Source organism: Zootoca vivipara, chromosome 17, assembly GCF_963506605.1.
Source record: "Zootoca vivipara chromosome 17, rZooViv1.1, whole genome shotgun sequence".
NCBI lineage: Eukaryota > Metazoa > Chordata > Lepidosauria > Squamata > Lacertidae > Zootoca > Zootoca vivipara.
Genome location: NC_083292.1, coordinates 13069088 through 13085861, shown reverse-complemented (window position 1 = coordinate 13085861; position 16774 = coordinate 13069088). Strand labels below are relative to the sequence as shown.

The window sequence follows — 16774 nt, the reverse complement described above, 5'->3', positions numbered from 1 at the left end:
GAACGATGGGGTGGAGACACTCCTTCAGGTATACTGAGCCGAGGCCATTTAGGGCTTTAAAGGTCAGCATCAACACTTTGAATTGTGCTCGGAAATGTACCGGAAGCCAACGTAGGTCTTTCAGGACGTACATTATTCTCCCCACCTATTAGCAACTTGTGAAGATAACAACTGTGCATTCTAGATGGCAGATCTGCTAAATTTTCCTTCAAGGAGAGAAGAGCTATACTAATGGGGGGAGGGGGGGGGAAGAGAGGGAGACCACTGAAAAAGTAGCAACTTACAGCAAGTCGAAGATGGTGCCTTCCAGTGTGCAAACAGGATATTCAAATGGCTGCAAAGATAAGCTAGGGGGGGGAAGAAAAAAAGAAGTGTGAGGATTAAGTAAATGTGAATTAAATATCAGCAGAAGAGCACAATGATGAGCCAGCAATGCAGTTCTACCTAAATCCTGGGATGGGGACCGTGTGTGCCTTGCATATTCTGTTGAATGACAATCCCCATCAGCATGGAGTTCAACAACATGCCCCATTCCTGACCTAAGCAATGACCACAAAGAAATATTTCTGGCTCGGATATTCTGCAATTGGAGCTCCACCACCCAAAAAAGAACCCTGTTCAGAGTAGATCCTCACTTAAAACTCTGGGAAAGCCAGTGCGGTGTAGTGGTTAGAGCATCAGACTTGGACCTGGGAAAATGGGGTTCAAATCCTCACTCGGGCCACAAAGCTCACTGGTGACCCTGGGCCAACCTCTGTATCTCCACCTATCCTACCTCACAGAGTTGTTGTGAGGGGGAAAAGGGAAGATTTGGGCCACACTGAAGGAAAGATGGAATATAAATGCAACAACAACAATAATATAAAGCAAACAAATAAAAATAAAGTTGGGTAACCTGGAGAAAAATCTCAGATGAAGAAATGGGCATGTTCTAACAAGTGCTTATAAGCTTCCTTAAAAGGCAATTAGAATCACAGAACTGTAGAGCTGGGAGGGACCAAGATGGTCATCTAGTCCAACCCCCTGCAATGCAAGAATCTTTTGCCCAATGTAGGACTCAAACCCATGACCCTGAGATTAAGACTCTCATGCTCTACCAACTCATGTGCTATCCCAGTGCCAAAAGGATGCTAAAGATGGCACCAGGTGGATCTCACTAGGGGGCCACAAGTGATTAAGGTGCAAAGGGGGCTATTACAAATGAACATATTAACACTATGTACAGTTCTGAGCTTCAGGGATCAAATGGTCTGACTCTGCATAAGGGAGCTTCCTATTTTCCCATAAGAATTATAAAGGAATTAAATCAGAATTTAATATTTCTTCAGTGCTCACCTGCAGTGATCAAAAGGCAGACGTCTGAAGTTGGACTGTGGAATTTCTGTTCAATTAAAAGAAAATAAAAATATTTCACACACACATCATGTTCATCCTGGGATAAACAGATTGTTTTCCCGATTATAATGCTAGAGCTTCTGTCTCAGTTTCTAACATTCCCTTTACATTGCATTAATGAACTGTGGATCATTGATCGATTATCCACGTTACCCTAAATATCATTCACGCCAGTAGGCATGCAGCAGATGTCACTGGATAATGTCACACACACACACACACACACACACACACACACACCCTTATGCACATTTCTGATCCCAATGATGCACCCATGAAAACAGTAGGAAATAACTGTATGTCGGAATACTGTGAGTAAGAGGCAACATGATAGATTCTCCAAAGTGTGGAGAAATTGGATGCAGAAAAGTTTTTCCTCCTCTCTCATAGCACTAGAATTCACAGACGTCCAATGAAGTTCAATGTTGGAATACTCAGGACAGAGAAAAGAAAATACCTCTCCACCCAACACATTGTTAAACTACTGAACTCGCTCCCACAAAAAGGCAGTAGTAGCCACCAACTTGAATGCCTTTAAAAGAGGATTTGACAAATTCATGTGGGAGAGGAATATCAATGGCTACTAGCCATAATATCTATGCTCTGCCTCCACAGCAATGCTTCTAAATACTAGTTGCTAGAAACCACAAGGGATTTTGAATCTTATGTGCCTGAATCCTGCTTGTGAGTTTCCCACAGGCGTCTGGTCAGCTACCGTGAGAACAAGATGCTGAGCTAGATGGGCCATTGGCCTGATCCAGCGGGCTCTTCCCATGTTCTTAAAAGAAAAGTGTTGTAAATCCAAGGCACATACCTGCTTTCTTTCCTCCATAAAAATGGGTGTATTCTGCACAAGTTATGTACCTAGAGAGATAAAAAGACAGAGGGACAACAGTTATTGGCCCAAGTTTTGTTTCCAGAGCTTGGAACTGCTGCTACAGTTAAATATTATTTTGGGCTGATACAGAGAAAAATGGGTGTGACATCCAAATTTAAAATGCCTTTTGCAACGTAGCTGAATGGAAAAACCATCTAATAAGGGCAAAGGAGAAGGGAGCTTGTAAGTAGCCAAAAGATTTAGGCTACAATCCTAAAAGCACTTAAGAAGAAGCAAGCCCCAGTCAGGACCCAGACCCTGGTTCAAGTCTCACCTTGCCCCATAAACTCACCAGGAGACCTGAAGGCAAATGGCTCTCTCTTTCTTGGTTCCCTCATCACCATCTACAAGATAATAGTACTAGCTTTCCTTATAGGGTTGTTGTGTGTGGGCATGAAGCTCTCTGACCAGTAAAAAACAACAACAACAAACAAACCTGTTTTACAAATGTCAAGCCTTATTTACTGATGTCACCTTTTAGGGCAGAGCTTTGAGTTACTTAAGCAATCCTATACCTGTACCAGTACAATTTTATATCTTTTTTAAAACAACCATTAAACAGCTAATATGCATCCAGTGACGTAGCTGGATTTAAAACAAACACAGCCAGTTTAAAACCAGCTGCACTATTCTTGGAACGCATGTGACAAGAGGGCAACATACACAACAGCCTCACAGCCGTTTGGACTAAGATACAGAACTATGATCTAAGCCTTGTGAACGATGCGGTTGGTGTGCTGCGCTGTTGCGAGCGCTCCAATTGGAGAACAGCCTTTACCAAAGGTGCCATGGGTTTCGAAGACACTATCTATCATACGTATTAACTGAATCATGGGCGTAGCCAGGATTTTTGTTATGGGGTTGGGAGGCTTTTAAAATGTTATTATTAAAAAAAAACAGCAGTCCAGCGAAACCTGGTGGGTTTTTAGATATAGATAGATATACGTGTATGTGTATCTATCTAATGTATTAACTGAGTAGTAGTAGTAATAATAATAATAATAATAATAATTTATTTATACCCTGCCCATCTGGCTCGGTTTCCCCAGCCACTCTGGGCAGATTCCAGATTAAAAAGACATTAAAACATCAGCCATTAAAAACTTCCCTACATAGGGCCGCCTACAGATGCCTTCTAAATGTCAGATAGTTGTTTATTTCTTTGACATCTGATGGGAGGGCGTTCCACAGGGCGGGCGCCACTACCGAGAAGGCCCTCATGGGCATAGGCAGGATTTTTGTTAGGAGGGGATCAGAACCTCAGATTTGTATTGATTTGCATTGATTTAGGCCTGCCGCCCCCGCCCGCACTCATGAACTGAATAAAAAACCTGAAAAACAAAAGTGACACAACGGCATGCAGAGACTACTAAACATATTTATTTTTATACTGTTGTTGTTGTTGTCGTCGTCTCCCGCCCCTGCATTTATATGCCGCCTTTTCTACCGAGGCAACCCCAACAGATCCCCCCCCCCGCGTGGTAAGAACCTGAGAGGAGAGGCTCAGCGGCCCCCAGCCTCACTAAGGGGCCGTTTCGCTTCGGGTGTGGGAAAGGAGAGCCGGAGCTTTCCACTCACATCTTGTCCTTCTGGTGCTGCCTTTTCCCCATTCTGGCTGCTGAGCTTGGTCACCTCCACGGTGGCCTCGGGGAGGGAGGAAGAAAAAGGCAACGCCACACGGAGCAGAGCCGGTAATCCAAACGGAGGAGAGAGAGAGAGTCGCCTGAAGAGAAAAGCGGAAGATGCGGCTACTTCCGGTTGAGCGGAGTGCGCCGCTCATAGGGATCCCCCTAACCGGAAGCACCGAGCCGGCACTTTAAGTTCCGCGCTTCTCCACGCTCCCTCTTCTCTCAAATTAAAAAAAAATAGATAAAGTGCCGGATTTACGTATAAGCTAAACAACCTATAGCTTAGGGCCCCCAAAAATGTAAAGAAAAAAACAACTTAAGTTAGAGCTTAATCATTATTTCACTATTAATATACTTCTTAATTTTATTTCACTATTAATATACTTCTTAATTGTATTTCAGTTTAACAATTACTTTGATAAAATACATGTTTTGTTAGGTGCAAACGGCTTTAGGTACCTATTAGGTCCATAAATTACCATATAGCATATATTCAACACAAAAAAACAGCAACAATTGGGTGTTGACAAAGGACAGCTGGACATATAAAGGGCCCCATTACCTTCAGTACCTTATGGCAGGAATTCATTGATGGGTGAATTCCCCCCTCCCCTTCCCCCATTTTGTAAGTTCATTGGTATCAATTAATGGATGGTGGTGGAAATGAATATCTGGCAAGTGTGGCAGTTTCAACATTTCAGCTTTGTTTACTAAATACTAGGAGAAATATTAGATCACTTGCTAAGGCAGATGATGCTAAACTACATCCAGCCTAATGCTTTCCCTTCAGCACAAGTCTCTGTCCTGTATGCGAACCTGTGCTAATACCGGTAATAGTCAAAATATTCACTGAATGAAAAAGGGGCTGGGGATGTACACACACCCCCTCCAATACATTAGGGACTACTACGAAGATGCACCCACACACCCAGAAGGGTGTCCTGTATGAGAAGGCACTGAATCACATTGAGCCTAAAGCTTTCTGTGGCTGCAAGACTCTGTCAAATATGGCACCCTCATGCCAATAAGTGCAAAACATGTTGGAATGAGCAGGGAGGGTGTATTCATTGTGTCCACTTTTGCCTCTAACTCCACCCACATGTTAGGTTACCCATGAGGGAAACCTGGATAGCTTACAATTATTATTATTTAAAAAATCAATCTAAACATAAAACAAGCTATAAAATCAAAGGCAACATAAATACATTCTTTTTGTTAAAAACACAGGTATAAAAATGGAGAGCCATTCTGAGTTTTATAACTGGTTTATTTAACTGGGTTCGAGTTCACACATGACATGGGTTATTTTACGGCCTTTTGGGAAGGCCAATGTATCGACTGGTAGATCATCTTGCTTTGCACAGAGGTCTTGGGCTCCATCTCCAGTTAGGACTGGGAAACACTCATGTCTGAAACCCCGGAGAGTCACTGCCAGTCAGTGTACCAGTGTTTCTCAAATGTGGCTCCTCATCTGTTGTTGGACTACAAGTCCCATCATCCCTGACCGCTGGTCCTGCTAACTAGGGATGGTGGGAGTTGTAGTTCAACAACAGCTAGGGACCCACTTTTCAAGAACACTGGTAGACAGTATGGAGCTAGATGGGCCAATAGTCTGACATGGTATGAGACAGCTCTTCCTATGAAGGAATGGGGCCCTAGGACCAATTCAATTTTTATCCTGCCTTTCATCATGAAGGAGCCCAGGATATGCTGTGCCACTTGTAGCGGAGTCCATCTAACAAAATACCATGAACGCCAAACTTCAGTGGTTAAATTTCCATAACTGAATGTTAACCCTGCCAACCTGGTGTTTGGTTTCTGTAGTTCATGGTTCGCCCCTTAACTTCCAAAAGTAAATAGTCGCTCTGTATACACTTGCCACAGGTCTTGAGAGCCAGCTGACTGACAGCCAGTCTATGTCTAAACCACAACCAATCCTTCTTGTGTATGGGCAAGACTGGCTGATATGCTCTTTATTCATTCCATACATTCAGCCAGATCATCGGCAAGCTAACTATTTGGATCTCATAACTGTAGCTACTCACAGAATCACTTTTATAGAACAAATATATAATGTCATTCTCTCTGCTTTTTTAGATGGCCGTTATAAAAAAGAAAACCCTTGGAACTGTATTTTTGTGCAATGTGTAAAACCGCCACAAAGGAGTTTGTCCTTTATATAAAGATGCCTGTCAAAAATATTTGTCAAGAGTTTAGTTGCAGGAACCTAGTCACACCTAGAAAGTTTGTTTTCATTATCAAACAGCAAAAATAAAAATAAAAAATGCAGTTACTTTGCTTGTGTCTTTACCTACACTGATGACCAGGAAATTAAGAGTGTATTTTTGGCTCAACCTTTCAATTTAGGTAAAGGGTAAAGGGGCCCCTGACCATCAGGTCCAGTCGTGTCCGACTCTGGGGTTGCGGCGCTCATCTCGCTCTATAGGCCGAGGGAGCCAGCGTTTGTCCGCAGACAGCTTCCGGGTCATGTGGCCAGCATGACAAAGCTGCTTCTGGCAAACCAGAACAGTGCACGGAAACGCCGTTTACCTTCCCGCCGGAGCGGTCCCTATTTATCTACTTGCACTTTGATGTGCTTTCGAACTGCTAGGTGGGCAGGAGCTGGGACCGAGCAACGGGAGCTCACCCCATTGCAGGGATTCGAACCGCCGACCTTCGGATCAGCAAGCCCTAGGCTCAGTGGTTTAACCCACAGCGCCACCTGGGTCCCCATTATTACTCTGTTTTATTACAGATTACAGCTAAACAAATACAGTTATTGCCTACCGTGAATGCCTCTTCTAAAATTATTTATGACCAACTTACTTATGTAATCCCAATACTTGTGTGTTTGTGCGATACTGCTTCCTCTCTCCCTTTCAGGCTTGATTTGTAAATATACTTCAGTGATGACCCACAGCTGAAATAGATACAAATGACCACCCACTGAAAACAAAGGCTGCATTCAGTTTTTGTTTTAAACAGGCTGTGGCCCGTACAGTTTAATGCTACTACAAGCAGCACAAGAACTTCCACTTTGTTCATAGATCAATGCAATGTTCATTTATTATTTGTACTTACAAAACCCCTCCCCCAAAAGCCCAGCCCCTCCCTTTTCAGCTACCTCCCCATCCCACCTCCCCCACAAATGCCTTTTACAAATAGTTAAAAATTAAAAACCAGGTGACATTAATTTTGGTACAATTATTCAGCAATATAGCCGTCATAATTAATGGGTTACGTTTCATTACAACCAGGGTGATTTGGGTAAAGGGGGCGGGGAATTCTTGTTATTGGCCAAATAAAATCTCATATTACAAGTTAGCAAATTCTAGTACAAAAATAGTCCATGTGATAGAACAGCCTGTAATTTTTTTTATTTTTATTGTTATTCACAGTTAAGAGAGTCTGTTGGCTGCATAATTCCTTAAGTATTTTATGAATTTTTCTTTTATGGGGCTTCTTCTTATATAACCCAAATATAGGACAGAGCCTCAATAAATCCTTAGCAAAGAACCCTAGAATGAGGGTTAATAAGCTGTTCAGTTTATCTTCTTGTAATGTGCTTTTCATGGGATATCCAAAACCCAACTGGTTCCCCAGGTAGTCTCTTTTGATATTTGTCACTATGAGATCTAGAATCAAAAGGACCCTTAAAGGACATTCTCCAGAACTTTTCCATGGCGGCCACAGGCCACGGTAGCGATATTCAAATTCCACGTGGGGAGGGGGTGTGCAAAAGCATGCTCTGTTCATCCCCATTTCCCCCACACATTCCTCTTGTCACCTCCTTTCAAAAAATCATCAGTATTTTGCTCATTAAAACACCTCAGGCCTGGTTCTTCTTCGCATCTCTCCCAGGAGTTGTGACTATGGCCCCTTCCATTTCCACCTGTTATCAATGCTTTTCTGCAATTTGTTTCTTTTTCCTTAGGCCAGAGAAACATCTGCAGAAGTGCTACTTGTCCCTCAAGATATCTAGCTGCTCTTGGTATTCGGTGAAAAGCCGTTGCAAACGAAGGTTCTGACCGATGACGGGAAGCAGTTCCTTGAGGAGCTCTCGCTTGCGTAAGCCCTGCACGGGAAAGGGAAAAAAATCCTTGTAATGTCCATCACACGGTGAATACCAGAGTCTGATTGTGGGATTACAGGAGACTCCCCACTTGTGACTGACTTATGCACAACCACGTATGCGCACAGCGCCGGGAAACAATTAATTTAATTCATACCAGGAAATGGAAGAGGAGAGCTGGAGTCCTTGTGGAGTGCAAGGAGATGTTCCCCGAAGCCCGAAGAGGACATCAGTAAGGACAGAGAAGAGACTGGATGCTCAGTGGGGCTTTGTTTAAGCTGCTCAGCCTCCCCAGCTAACATCTAATGTGTGCGATAGCGCAGCAGCAACAACAACAACAAAAACTGTGTGTGCCCTCCAGCCCCATGCTGGCCCCAGAGCTTCAATTCCAGTAGTGGATATTTTTGGTACAGTGTTTGTTTTTTTTATCTGGATTGGAGTGGCTGGATTGTCAGAATGCCAGGACTGTGTGCTTTGCACCTTCTCCTTGGTAACTTTGCCGCTTCGCAAACGGAGAGAGAGAGAGAGAGGCAAGGAATTTGTGTAATCTATTCTGAAAGGAAGCCACCTTACCACAACAGTTGATTCCCACTGACTTCCAGCTGAGCTGTGGACTGGACCCAATAAATCCTTGCATAATTCCCGCAATCGATATTCAAACCCTAATAAAAGACAGAAGATGAAATCATGTTCAGAGGCATCACAATAAATCCTTTGCATAAATCATATAGCAGAACGTAGTGAGGGTAGCCCTTACAAGATCCCAGGAGTACCGTAAATTGCTTGAGTAAGAAATAGGACAAAATCAAGAAGACAGAGCTAAGAATTTGTTATGAACTTGGTTGTTGTTGTTTTTTTAAAAAAGTTGACCATCTATGTTCATAACAATTAAGGTTCTGTCTGTTGTCTGCATCACATTGAAGAACCCAAAATGGATAGTGACACTGCATATTATTCCGTTCTTTGAAGGACTGACTTTGTGATTGAGCTAGCCAAGTGGATGTCGGGTGGAAACTCAAGAGGCAGCTGAATTGCGTCAGTTGAATCCAAGCATATTTACTATTATTAGATTTGATTTATTGCCTGCTTTGCACCATAAGTTCCCAGGGTAGGGTGCAGCAATTTAAAAACACAGTACTGTATGTAAAACAGTTTAAGACAAATTGAGAGTCGTGGGAATAAGGTGGGTCCTTAAAATATGCATGTTCAGTGCAAAAGACAAGGGTAAAGAGGTTCGTCTTCAACATATGATAGAAACTACAAACAGTGGTACCTCTGGTTATGAACTGCCCCCTTTGCGAATGTTTCGGGCTACGCACGCGGCAAACCCAGAAGTAAAGGAAAGGTTTCAGCTGCCGGCGCCTGCATGGAAGTGGGGTACTGCTGCCCGCGCCTGTGCAGAACAGTGCGCCTCTGGATACGAATGTTAATTCGTTTTGGGGAACGAATTAAGTTCGTATCCAGAGGTACCACTGTAATGATGGTTCCTGATGCACCTCTTAGAGAGGGAATCTGACAAGTTAGTGGCTCTCCTGGCCACCTCTACTCCATCCAAAGTTCTGAGGGCAGTGGACAGCCCCCTCTGCTCATTGTAACATCTGGGAGGGTCTGTAGGGGCAGGAGCTCTTGAGGGTCAGTTTGCAGCAACTCACCGCATAAGGAGAGGGACCAGTTGCTGACCATGGTGCTGATGAGGGGGTTAAGGCAACAAAGGGGAATTGGGGACAAAAACTCTCAAACAAGAGATGCATAAGCAGCATTGAGAGAAACATCTTGGGGGGGAGGGAAAGGTATCTGCCAGTGCTGCTGTACTCACTACCACAGTGTAAACAACCCAACCCTAATGACAGGACAGCAAAAGTGGATTTTGCAAGCCCTTGTGGACGCCAAGTGACTTTAGCAAGCCCAGAAGGGCAAACACCCACCATTTATTCTGCAATGGTCTAAGGCAGGCATCCCCAAACTGTGGCCCTCCAGATGTTTTGGCCTACAACTCCCATGATCCCTAGCTAACAGGACTAGTGGTTGGGGAAGATGGGAATTGTAGTCCAAAACATCTGGAGGGCCGAAATTTGGGGATGCCTGGTCTAAGGAGCTGACTGCCCTTGCTATTTTTAATGCACTTCTTACATATGTCTATTTTGTTTGGATACCTGTCAGGAAATCTGGATGGCGCATAGATAGATAGATAGATAGATAGATAGATAGATAGATAGATAGATAGATAGATAGATAGAGTGGTACCTCGGTTTATGAACACAATTGGTTCCGGAAGTCTGTGCATAAACTGAAGCGTTCATAAACTGAAGCGAACTTTCCCATTGAAAGTAATGGAAAGTGGATTATCCGTTCCAGACGGGTCAGCGGAGTACTCAACCTGAAGCGTACTTAACCCGAAGCATGGGTGTAATTGGTTCCGGAAACTGAAGCGAACTTTCCCATTGAAAGTAATGGAAAGTGAATTAATCCATTCCAGATGGGTCCGCGGCGTTCGTAAACCAAAAATTCGTAAACCGAGGTGTTCATAAACCGAGGTTCCAGTGTATAGATATAGATATATAGATATATGGCGCCAGGTGAAAACGTTTCTCTTTAACCAGGCTTTTGGACAATTCATGTTCTACAGCTTTTTAAATATGTTTGTAGGAGGGGGGGGGGATATTGCTCGGTCCAGTATACCTGAAGGAGCGTCTCCACCCCCATCGTTCAGCCCAGACACTGAGGTCCAGTGCCGAGGGCCTTCTGGCGGTTCCCTCGCTACGAGAAGCTAAGTTACAGGGAACCAGGCAGAGGGCCGTCTCAGTAGTGGCACCCACCCTGTGGAATGCCCTCCCACCAGAGGTCAATGAAAACAATTACCAGACCTTTAGAAAGCATCTCAAGGCAGCCCTGTTTAGGGAAGCTTTTAATGTTTGATGGATTTCTGTATTTTAATATTTTGTTGGAAGCTGCCCAACTGAGCAACGGGAGCTCACCCCAACGCGGGGATTCGAACCGCCGACCTTCTGATCAGCAAGCCCTAGGCTCTGTGGTTTAACCCACAGCGCCACCTGTGTCCCGCAATCTATCAACTTACATATGTCTAAAGTGAGAGGGATATATTAATGTTCATTAATCAAGTGTGCTAATGTTTCCCTTCTTTCGTTTGTTAAATTTGCTCAAAGAAGCACATACATACACACTCTGAGCCTCACCTTCATTAACTAGATACCGTGCATAGATAAGGAGCCAGTGGCGGTATTCGTGACTTGACTGTAAAGTCAGCGCTGCGGCTACCTGGCTCTCCAGATACGCCAGAGTCGTTTCCTGCTGCACCAAATGAGGCATGGAGAACAATCTTGCCGCTTGCCTCCCGGAGCTGCAATGAAGAGCAGAGACAGGAATGTTTTCAGAAGCGAAGAAGCAACTGCTTCAACTGTAAGTGCCCATATCTATGTTGGACTCAACAGCAACCTTGAGCTCACACTCTCTCTTCCCTGCTCCACCTCTCTTCGCCAAGAGATCAGAAGCTTCTGCTCATTAATCAGGAATGAAGGGGGCAAAGGATTGCATGAGCCAGAAGCTATTTGTGCTTGTAATGGCAAGCCAACAATAGCAGATGCTTCTGAATTATTGCCATTAATACTGGATTATCCCTGTAGATGGTGCTTCACAAAGACCAAGGGGGTGGGCCCTTACCCAAAATGGCTCACAGTGTAAAGGGAGACAGGAGGGAGACAACAGAGGAAGGAAAAAGAAAGGGCACCAGGGTAAACGGGGTGACGATTCAATTACTTCAGTTACACACACTTGGTCTTTAGTCCCTGACCCTCCAGATGGGAACATAACGCGGGACTAAAAAGACCTTCAGTCTGATCCAGTAGGGCAGTGGCTCTATGCTTTTGTGGCTCTAGATTCTAGGTTTTGAACCAAGTGAGAAGGGCAGGCGAACCTTGAGGAATAAACTAGCTCCCAGCCATGCAAAATCCGGCTACTTGCCAGGGATAACGCCAAGGAAACTACTGGGGAGGCATCAACAACAACAAAAAGACGAGGTTTAGTAAGTCCATACTTAGACGTTCTCCCTTGTATTATAGCTAACGGTCCTGAACACAGCATAGCCTCCTGCGATGGCAAGCTGTTCCTGAAGTCTGCACATTGCGCTAGAGTCTCCTGCTTGTCAGATACAAGGTTCCTGCAAAGACAACAAAAGATTTGCAGGTGATTAAAAAGGAGGGGGTGGGGAGGAGATTAAACTAAAATAGGGGGGATTATTAGTTTTAATATTTATATACAGGTGGCGCTGTGGGTTAAACCACTGAGCCTAGGGCTTGCTGATCAGAAGGTCGGCGGTTCAAATCCCTGTGACGGGGTGAGCTCCCGTTGCTTGGTCCCAGCTCCTGCCAACCTAGCAGTTCGAAAGCACGTCAAAGTGCAAGTAGATAAATACGGACCGCTACAGCGGGAAGGTAAAGGGCATTTCCGTGTGCTGCTCTGGTTTACCAGAAGCGGCTTTGTCATGCTGGCCACATGAGCTGGAAGCTGTACGCCGGCTCCCTCGGCCAATAATGCAAGATGAGCGCGCAACCCCAGAGTCGGTCACGACTGGACCTAATGGTCAGGGGTCCCTTTACCTTTACCTTTAGGGTATCAACCCAAAGTGCTCAAAGCTGTTTGCCTAGGCAGCAAAATGTGACTTGCAAACATGTTTTGGGTAAAGCGGAGGCTCACAAACGAGGCCGTCCCCATTAGGCCTCTTCTACCTCACCTGGGACGAGGGCAGTCTGCCACTCCAGCAGACTGCCCCAGTGGAAGAGGTGAGAAGTAGGATTCATTCCATCGGCTTTGATAAAAGCCCGGCTCCATCAGGCACCTCTTGCCCCCAAACCGGGCCAGCAGATCATTGTAAGAACAGCTGTTTAAGAACAGGTGCCTGAGTTTGATTCCCCCCAACTTCCCGCCCCTGCCCCTTGTGTATCTTCTCTCTCTCTCTCTTTTAAGACTGTAAGCCCGCAGATAGGAACGGTCTTGTTTTAATTGATTATATGCAAGACATTCCGGGAGCCTACACTGGCTGAAGAGCGAGGTACAAATGCTCTACATAAACAAATAAGCAAAGGTTGGCTTTCACGTTTCGGGCTTCCATCCTCGGACAAAGGAACGCATTCGCCAAACCCATTTTTTCCCCTCCTCTAGGTGCTTACCAAGAAGACAAAGAAGGGTTAAAGCAATAGGCTTTTCCATCAGACATATTCATTAAGGGGATGCCATGCTGTGTCAACAAGATCTGAGACACAGTTGTTTCGCTTCCTGTAAAAATCAAATCAGATAATGAGACTTCCTTGGAGCAAAGTCATAGCAGGGTTACAAGTCTGGGTAGAACTTAGTTGGGTAGAATCCATCATGTCTAAAGAAGATAAATGTGGAGGGGGATGAAAAGGAGAAGGGGGGGAGAGAGATGTGGCAATGAAGTGTCAGGGTGATGTGCTTTGACCACACAAGACGTTTAAGGCATAGCACTACAAAGCACCCCTAACTGGAAATAATTTCATTACCTGCTAAAATTGTTTGCAGGGACTCGTCTTTCACCACTACCGCCTGTTTTTGAGCATTCCTGGAAAGTACAGAAAGGGAATGGCATTTCAGTTCAGCAAAACACGGAAGAGGCATTTCTGCAAAGGGGGAAACTGAAACACAGCACAGTAAAATATTAAAACTGAAAACCAAGGAATTGCCGCTGGAACTTTGGCACCAGCCTCATAGGATGCTAAGGGTCACACCGATATAATTCTTGGTAAGATTCCAGGGAATATCATTGCATTGGCACCGGCTCACATAGGAAAGCCTGAAATGAACCAGATCCTGCTTTTGAGAAGCTGTACTGAAAGACTAGAGGATAAGGCTACCCATGGCTACCAGCTACAATGACTATGTTTGGCCTCCGCCATTAGAGGCAGTAAGCCCCTGAATGCCAGTTGATGGGAATCACAGGTGGGGAGAGGGCTCCTGTGCTCAGGTCCTGCTTGCAGGCTTCCCACAGGCATCTGGCCAGCCATTGTGAGAACAAGATGCTGGATTAGATTAGCTCTTCGCCTGATCCAGAAGGCCCTCCCCCCCATGGGAGATGGTGTCAGTGTTAGCTTGTTTTCAGCGAGTCTGAACAAGGTCCATTTTCCATCCACATATACAACCCTCAGCTGCTCCAAAGCCTCCTGCTTCCTCAAATTTTCCCTTGGTGCCTCTTATAACTAGAATTGCCTCCTGGAATGCCTCTGAGTGACCACCTCTCTTTAGTTCCTCATTCACCTTTTCCAGGAAACCTCTAGATCTCCACCCGCTACCCCCCAAAAAATATACAGTGGTACTTCACAAGACGAATGCCTCGCGCAACGGAAAACTTGCAAGACGAAAGCGTTTTGCGATGTTTTTGGTGACTCGCAAGACGAAGTTTTCTATGGCCTCGCTTTGCGAGACGAAGTTTTTCAGCGGGTTTTTTGCCGCGGCAAACCGCGCTTCGCAAGACGAAATTATCACGAGATAAAGCGACTCACGGAACGAATTACTTTTGTCTTGCGAGGCACCACTGTAGTTGCCGCCACACTTGCTCACAGAGAGAAACCTTTTGCACCTCAGCTCTGCTCGCAATGGAAGGTGGGTGCCCAGTGGTGGCATCCAACAGCCTCTCACATATTGTGGATTTTGGAGGGGATATTTAAGGACACCTTTTGCAGTTGCCAGAGGAGGGACTGGCAGGGACAGTTATGCCCATGGGCAGCATGTTGGTGACCCTGGGCTCATTGCAACTAAGCTAAAGTAAGTGCAATGGAAATAGCCACATATGCTTCCCATGCTTCCACACCCCTCCTTTCTCTGTTGTTTCTCTGGTTCAACAAACGAGTCATGCCAGACGAAGCTCAGGCAAGGAGTTGTGCTAGCACAATGAGGTTCCCCCCGCCATCTCCCTTGCCCCCTAAATCGGCTCTTGTGGGGGGTGGGAGAATCCCAAGAACGGGGCACAAGGGAGGGAGGGAGGGGATTGCTTCATTTGGTAAGCTGAAATGAATGAACTGATCGAACAACTGCCGTTGCACTCGCTGAATTCCTCCCTCTGCACCCATTGACTGTAAGCTTCCTGAGGGCCAGTGAAATGCCAACAGCTTAGTGCTTACCAGACGGAGAGAGTTGCAGCCGTGGTGAGAGCCATGATGTAGAAGCCCGTGCAGTGCAAAGTGGAGATTGGCGAATGCAATACGATGGGAGGGAGAAGGCGGCGGCCGCAAGCCGAAAACACAGACAGGGTCCGCTTCTCACAAGCAACGCTCACTACCTTGCTGGAAAAGAGCCGGGGCGGACGGGGACGAAAATCAATAAAGAACTTCCAGTTATTTAATATGACCGACGCGTCAAGCTTTGCATGAACACAGTCTCCAAAGCGGCTTGCGCACAAAAGGAAAATGCAACAAGAAGGTGCAAAACAAAAACACACTTAAAAAATCACACACATACCCGACCTCCATGGTAAACAAGAGGGGAAAGCTACAAACATCTCTGTAGTTGCATCCCAGAGAAAGCTTGGGAGAATGGAACAGCTAAACCAAAAACCTAAAATATATTTATGAAAGGCATTCCCATACTGCCTTTCTGTTATCAATACGAGGCACTCCATCAGCTGGTGGAGCATGTAGAATGTATTTTTAATTTGTTTTTATCCTAGTCAGAGAGCTGCCCTTGGGACTTGGTGATTGGGTGGCATGGGAACAGGAGGTCGCCGAGCACTGAGCAGATGCTTCCACAGATCGCAGCACCTGAACAGGTGTTTATGGGGTAAGGGGCAACCATGAGTAAACTGGTGCCAAGACATTAAGGGCTTTATATACCAAGTTGATGCCTTCAACTTGGCCTGCTTGTGACTGCGTTTGCACACAGACAGACAGACACACACACACACACACACTCACCAGCTTCCTGCTGCTGAGAGAATTCGGCTGGTGAGGACCGTTTCCCATTCTTTTCCTTCCCGGTTGCACTTTAACCTGCTGAGTTTCGAACCTCCCACGGTGGTGATTTCGTTCTCCACTTCAATGTACATGGAGGGATCTGAGCTGACCTGCAAAAGTTGGTTCTCTTAAAATGAAAGCTGAGTAAGAGAAAGTCAAATATATACCCCCCCGTTCAAACAATTGGAAACACCCTGGAAATTTGAAGGTGCCGTTACCCAGCATCGAAAATGGTAGATTCTTTATTTAAGAATGCACATTGCTCAAAACACGGTGGCTCATCGGAAATACCAGCCCGTTCACAGCTATAATGTAGTAATAACTGAAACGTTATTAAAAGTGCCTGCCAACAGCATTATTCAGATTCATCATTATTACCAGGCTCTTACCATATTTTATTTGCTTGTTAAATTTACATACTGCTCCTAAAGAACAGCTCTCTGAAGTTTACAACTGCAGACTTGAGAGGAAAGGTAAGGAACAGCATTTAAGTACAATGAATCTGCTCTACTCTGTCAAATCCAAATCCACTCTGTCCAAATCTTTATTATTCTCCCAAGGGTCAATTATACAGTACCCCCCCCCCACAATAAATCATTTAGGGCATGCTACAGCAAAATAGCGGGACACGGGTGGCGCTGTGGTCTAAACCACTGAGCCTAGGGCTTGCTGATCAGAAGGTCGGCAGTTCGAATCCCCACGATGGGGCGAGCTCCCGTTGCTCAGTCCTGGCTCCTGCCAACCTAGCAGTTCGAAAGCACGTCAAAGTGCAGGTAGATAAATAGGTACCGCTCCGGCGGGAAGGTAAACAGCGTTTCCGTGCGCT

At 45.3% G+C, this 16774-nt stretch overlaps 2 protein-coding genes across 2 annotated transcripts in view; both read right to left on the bottom strand.

Annotated features, from left to right (window-relative positions):
• PPIL2 (peptidylprolyl isomerase like 2) overlaps positions 1–4052 on the bottom strand; it is a 63856-nt gene extending 59804 nt beyond the window's left edge. The window contains exons 1-4 of the mRNA XM_035097876.2: positions 3851–4052; positions 2210–2259; positions 1336–1381; positions 285–347 (exon numbers count right to left, since the gene is read on the bottom strand). Coding sequence (XP_034953767.1) covers positions 285–347; positions 1336–1381; positions 2210–2259; positions 3851–3882 — 191 coding nt within the window. The 5' untranslated portion in view covers positions 3883–4052. The remainder of the gene's footprint in view (positions 1–284; positions 348–1335; positions 1382–2209; positions 2260–3850) is intronic.
• Positions 4053–7012: 2960 nt separating this feature from the next.
• The window catches only part of LOC118075872 (protein HIRA), a 56928-nt gene continuing 47166 nt past the window's right edge, over positions 7013–16774 (bottom strand). Inside the window, exons 18-25 of the mRNA XM_035098234.2 lie at positions 15910–16058; positions 15121–15282; positions 13507–13565; positions 13156–13261; positions 12024–12146; positions 11167–11330; positions 8546–8634; positions 7013–7975 (exon numbers count right to left, since the gene is read on the bottom strand). Of these exons, the coding sequence (XP_034954125.1) occupies positions 7859–7975; positions 8546–8634; positions 11167–11330; positions 12024–12146; positions 13156–13261; positions 13507–13565; positions 15121–15282; positions 15910–16058 (969 nt within the window). The 3' untranslated portion in view covers positions 7013–7858. The remainder of the gene's footprint in view (positions 7976–8545; positions 8635–11166; positions 11331–12023; positions 12147–13155; positions 13262–13506; positions 13566–15120; positions 15283–15909; positions 16059–16774) is intronic.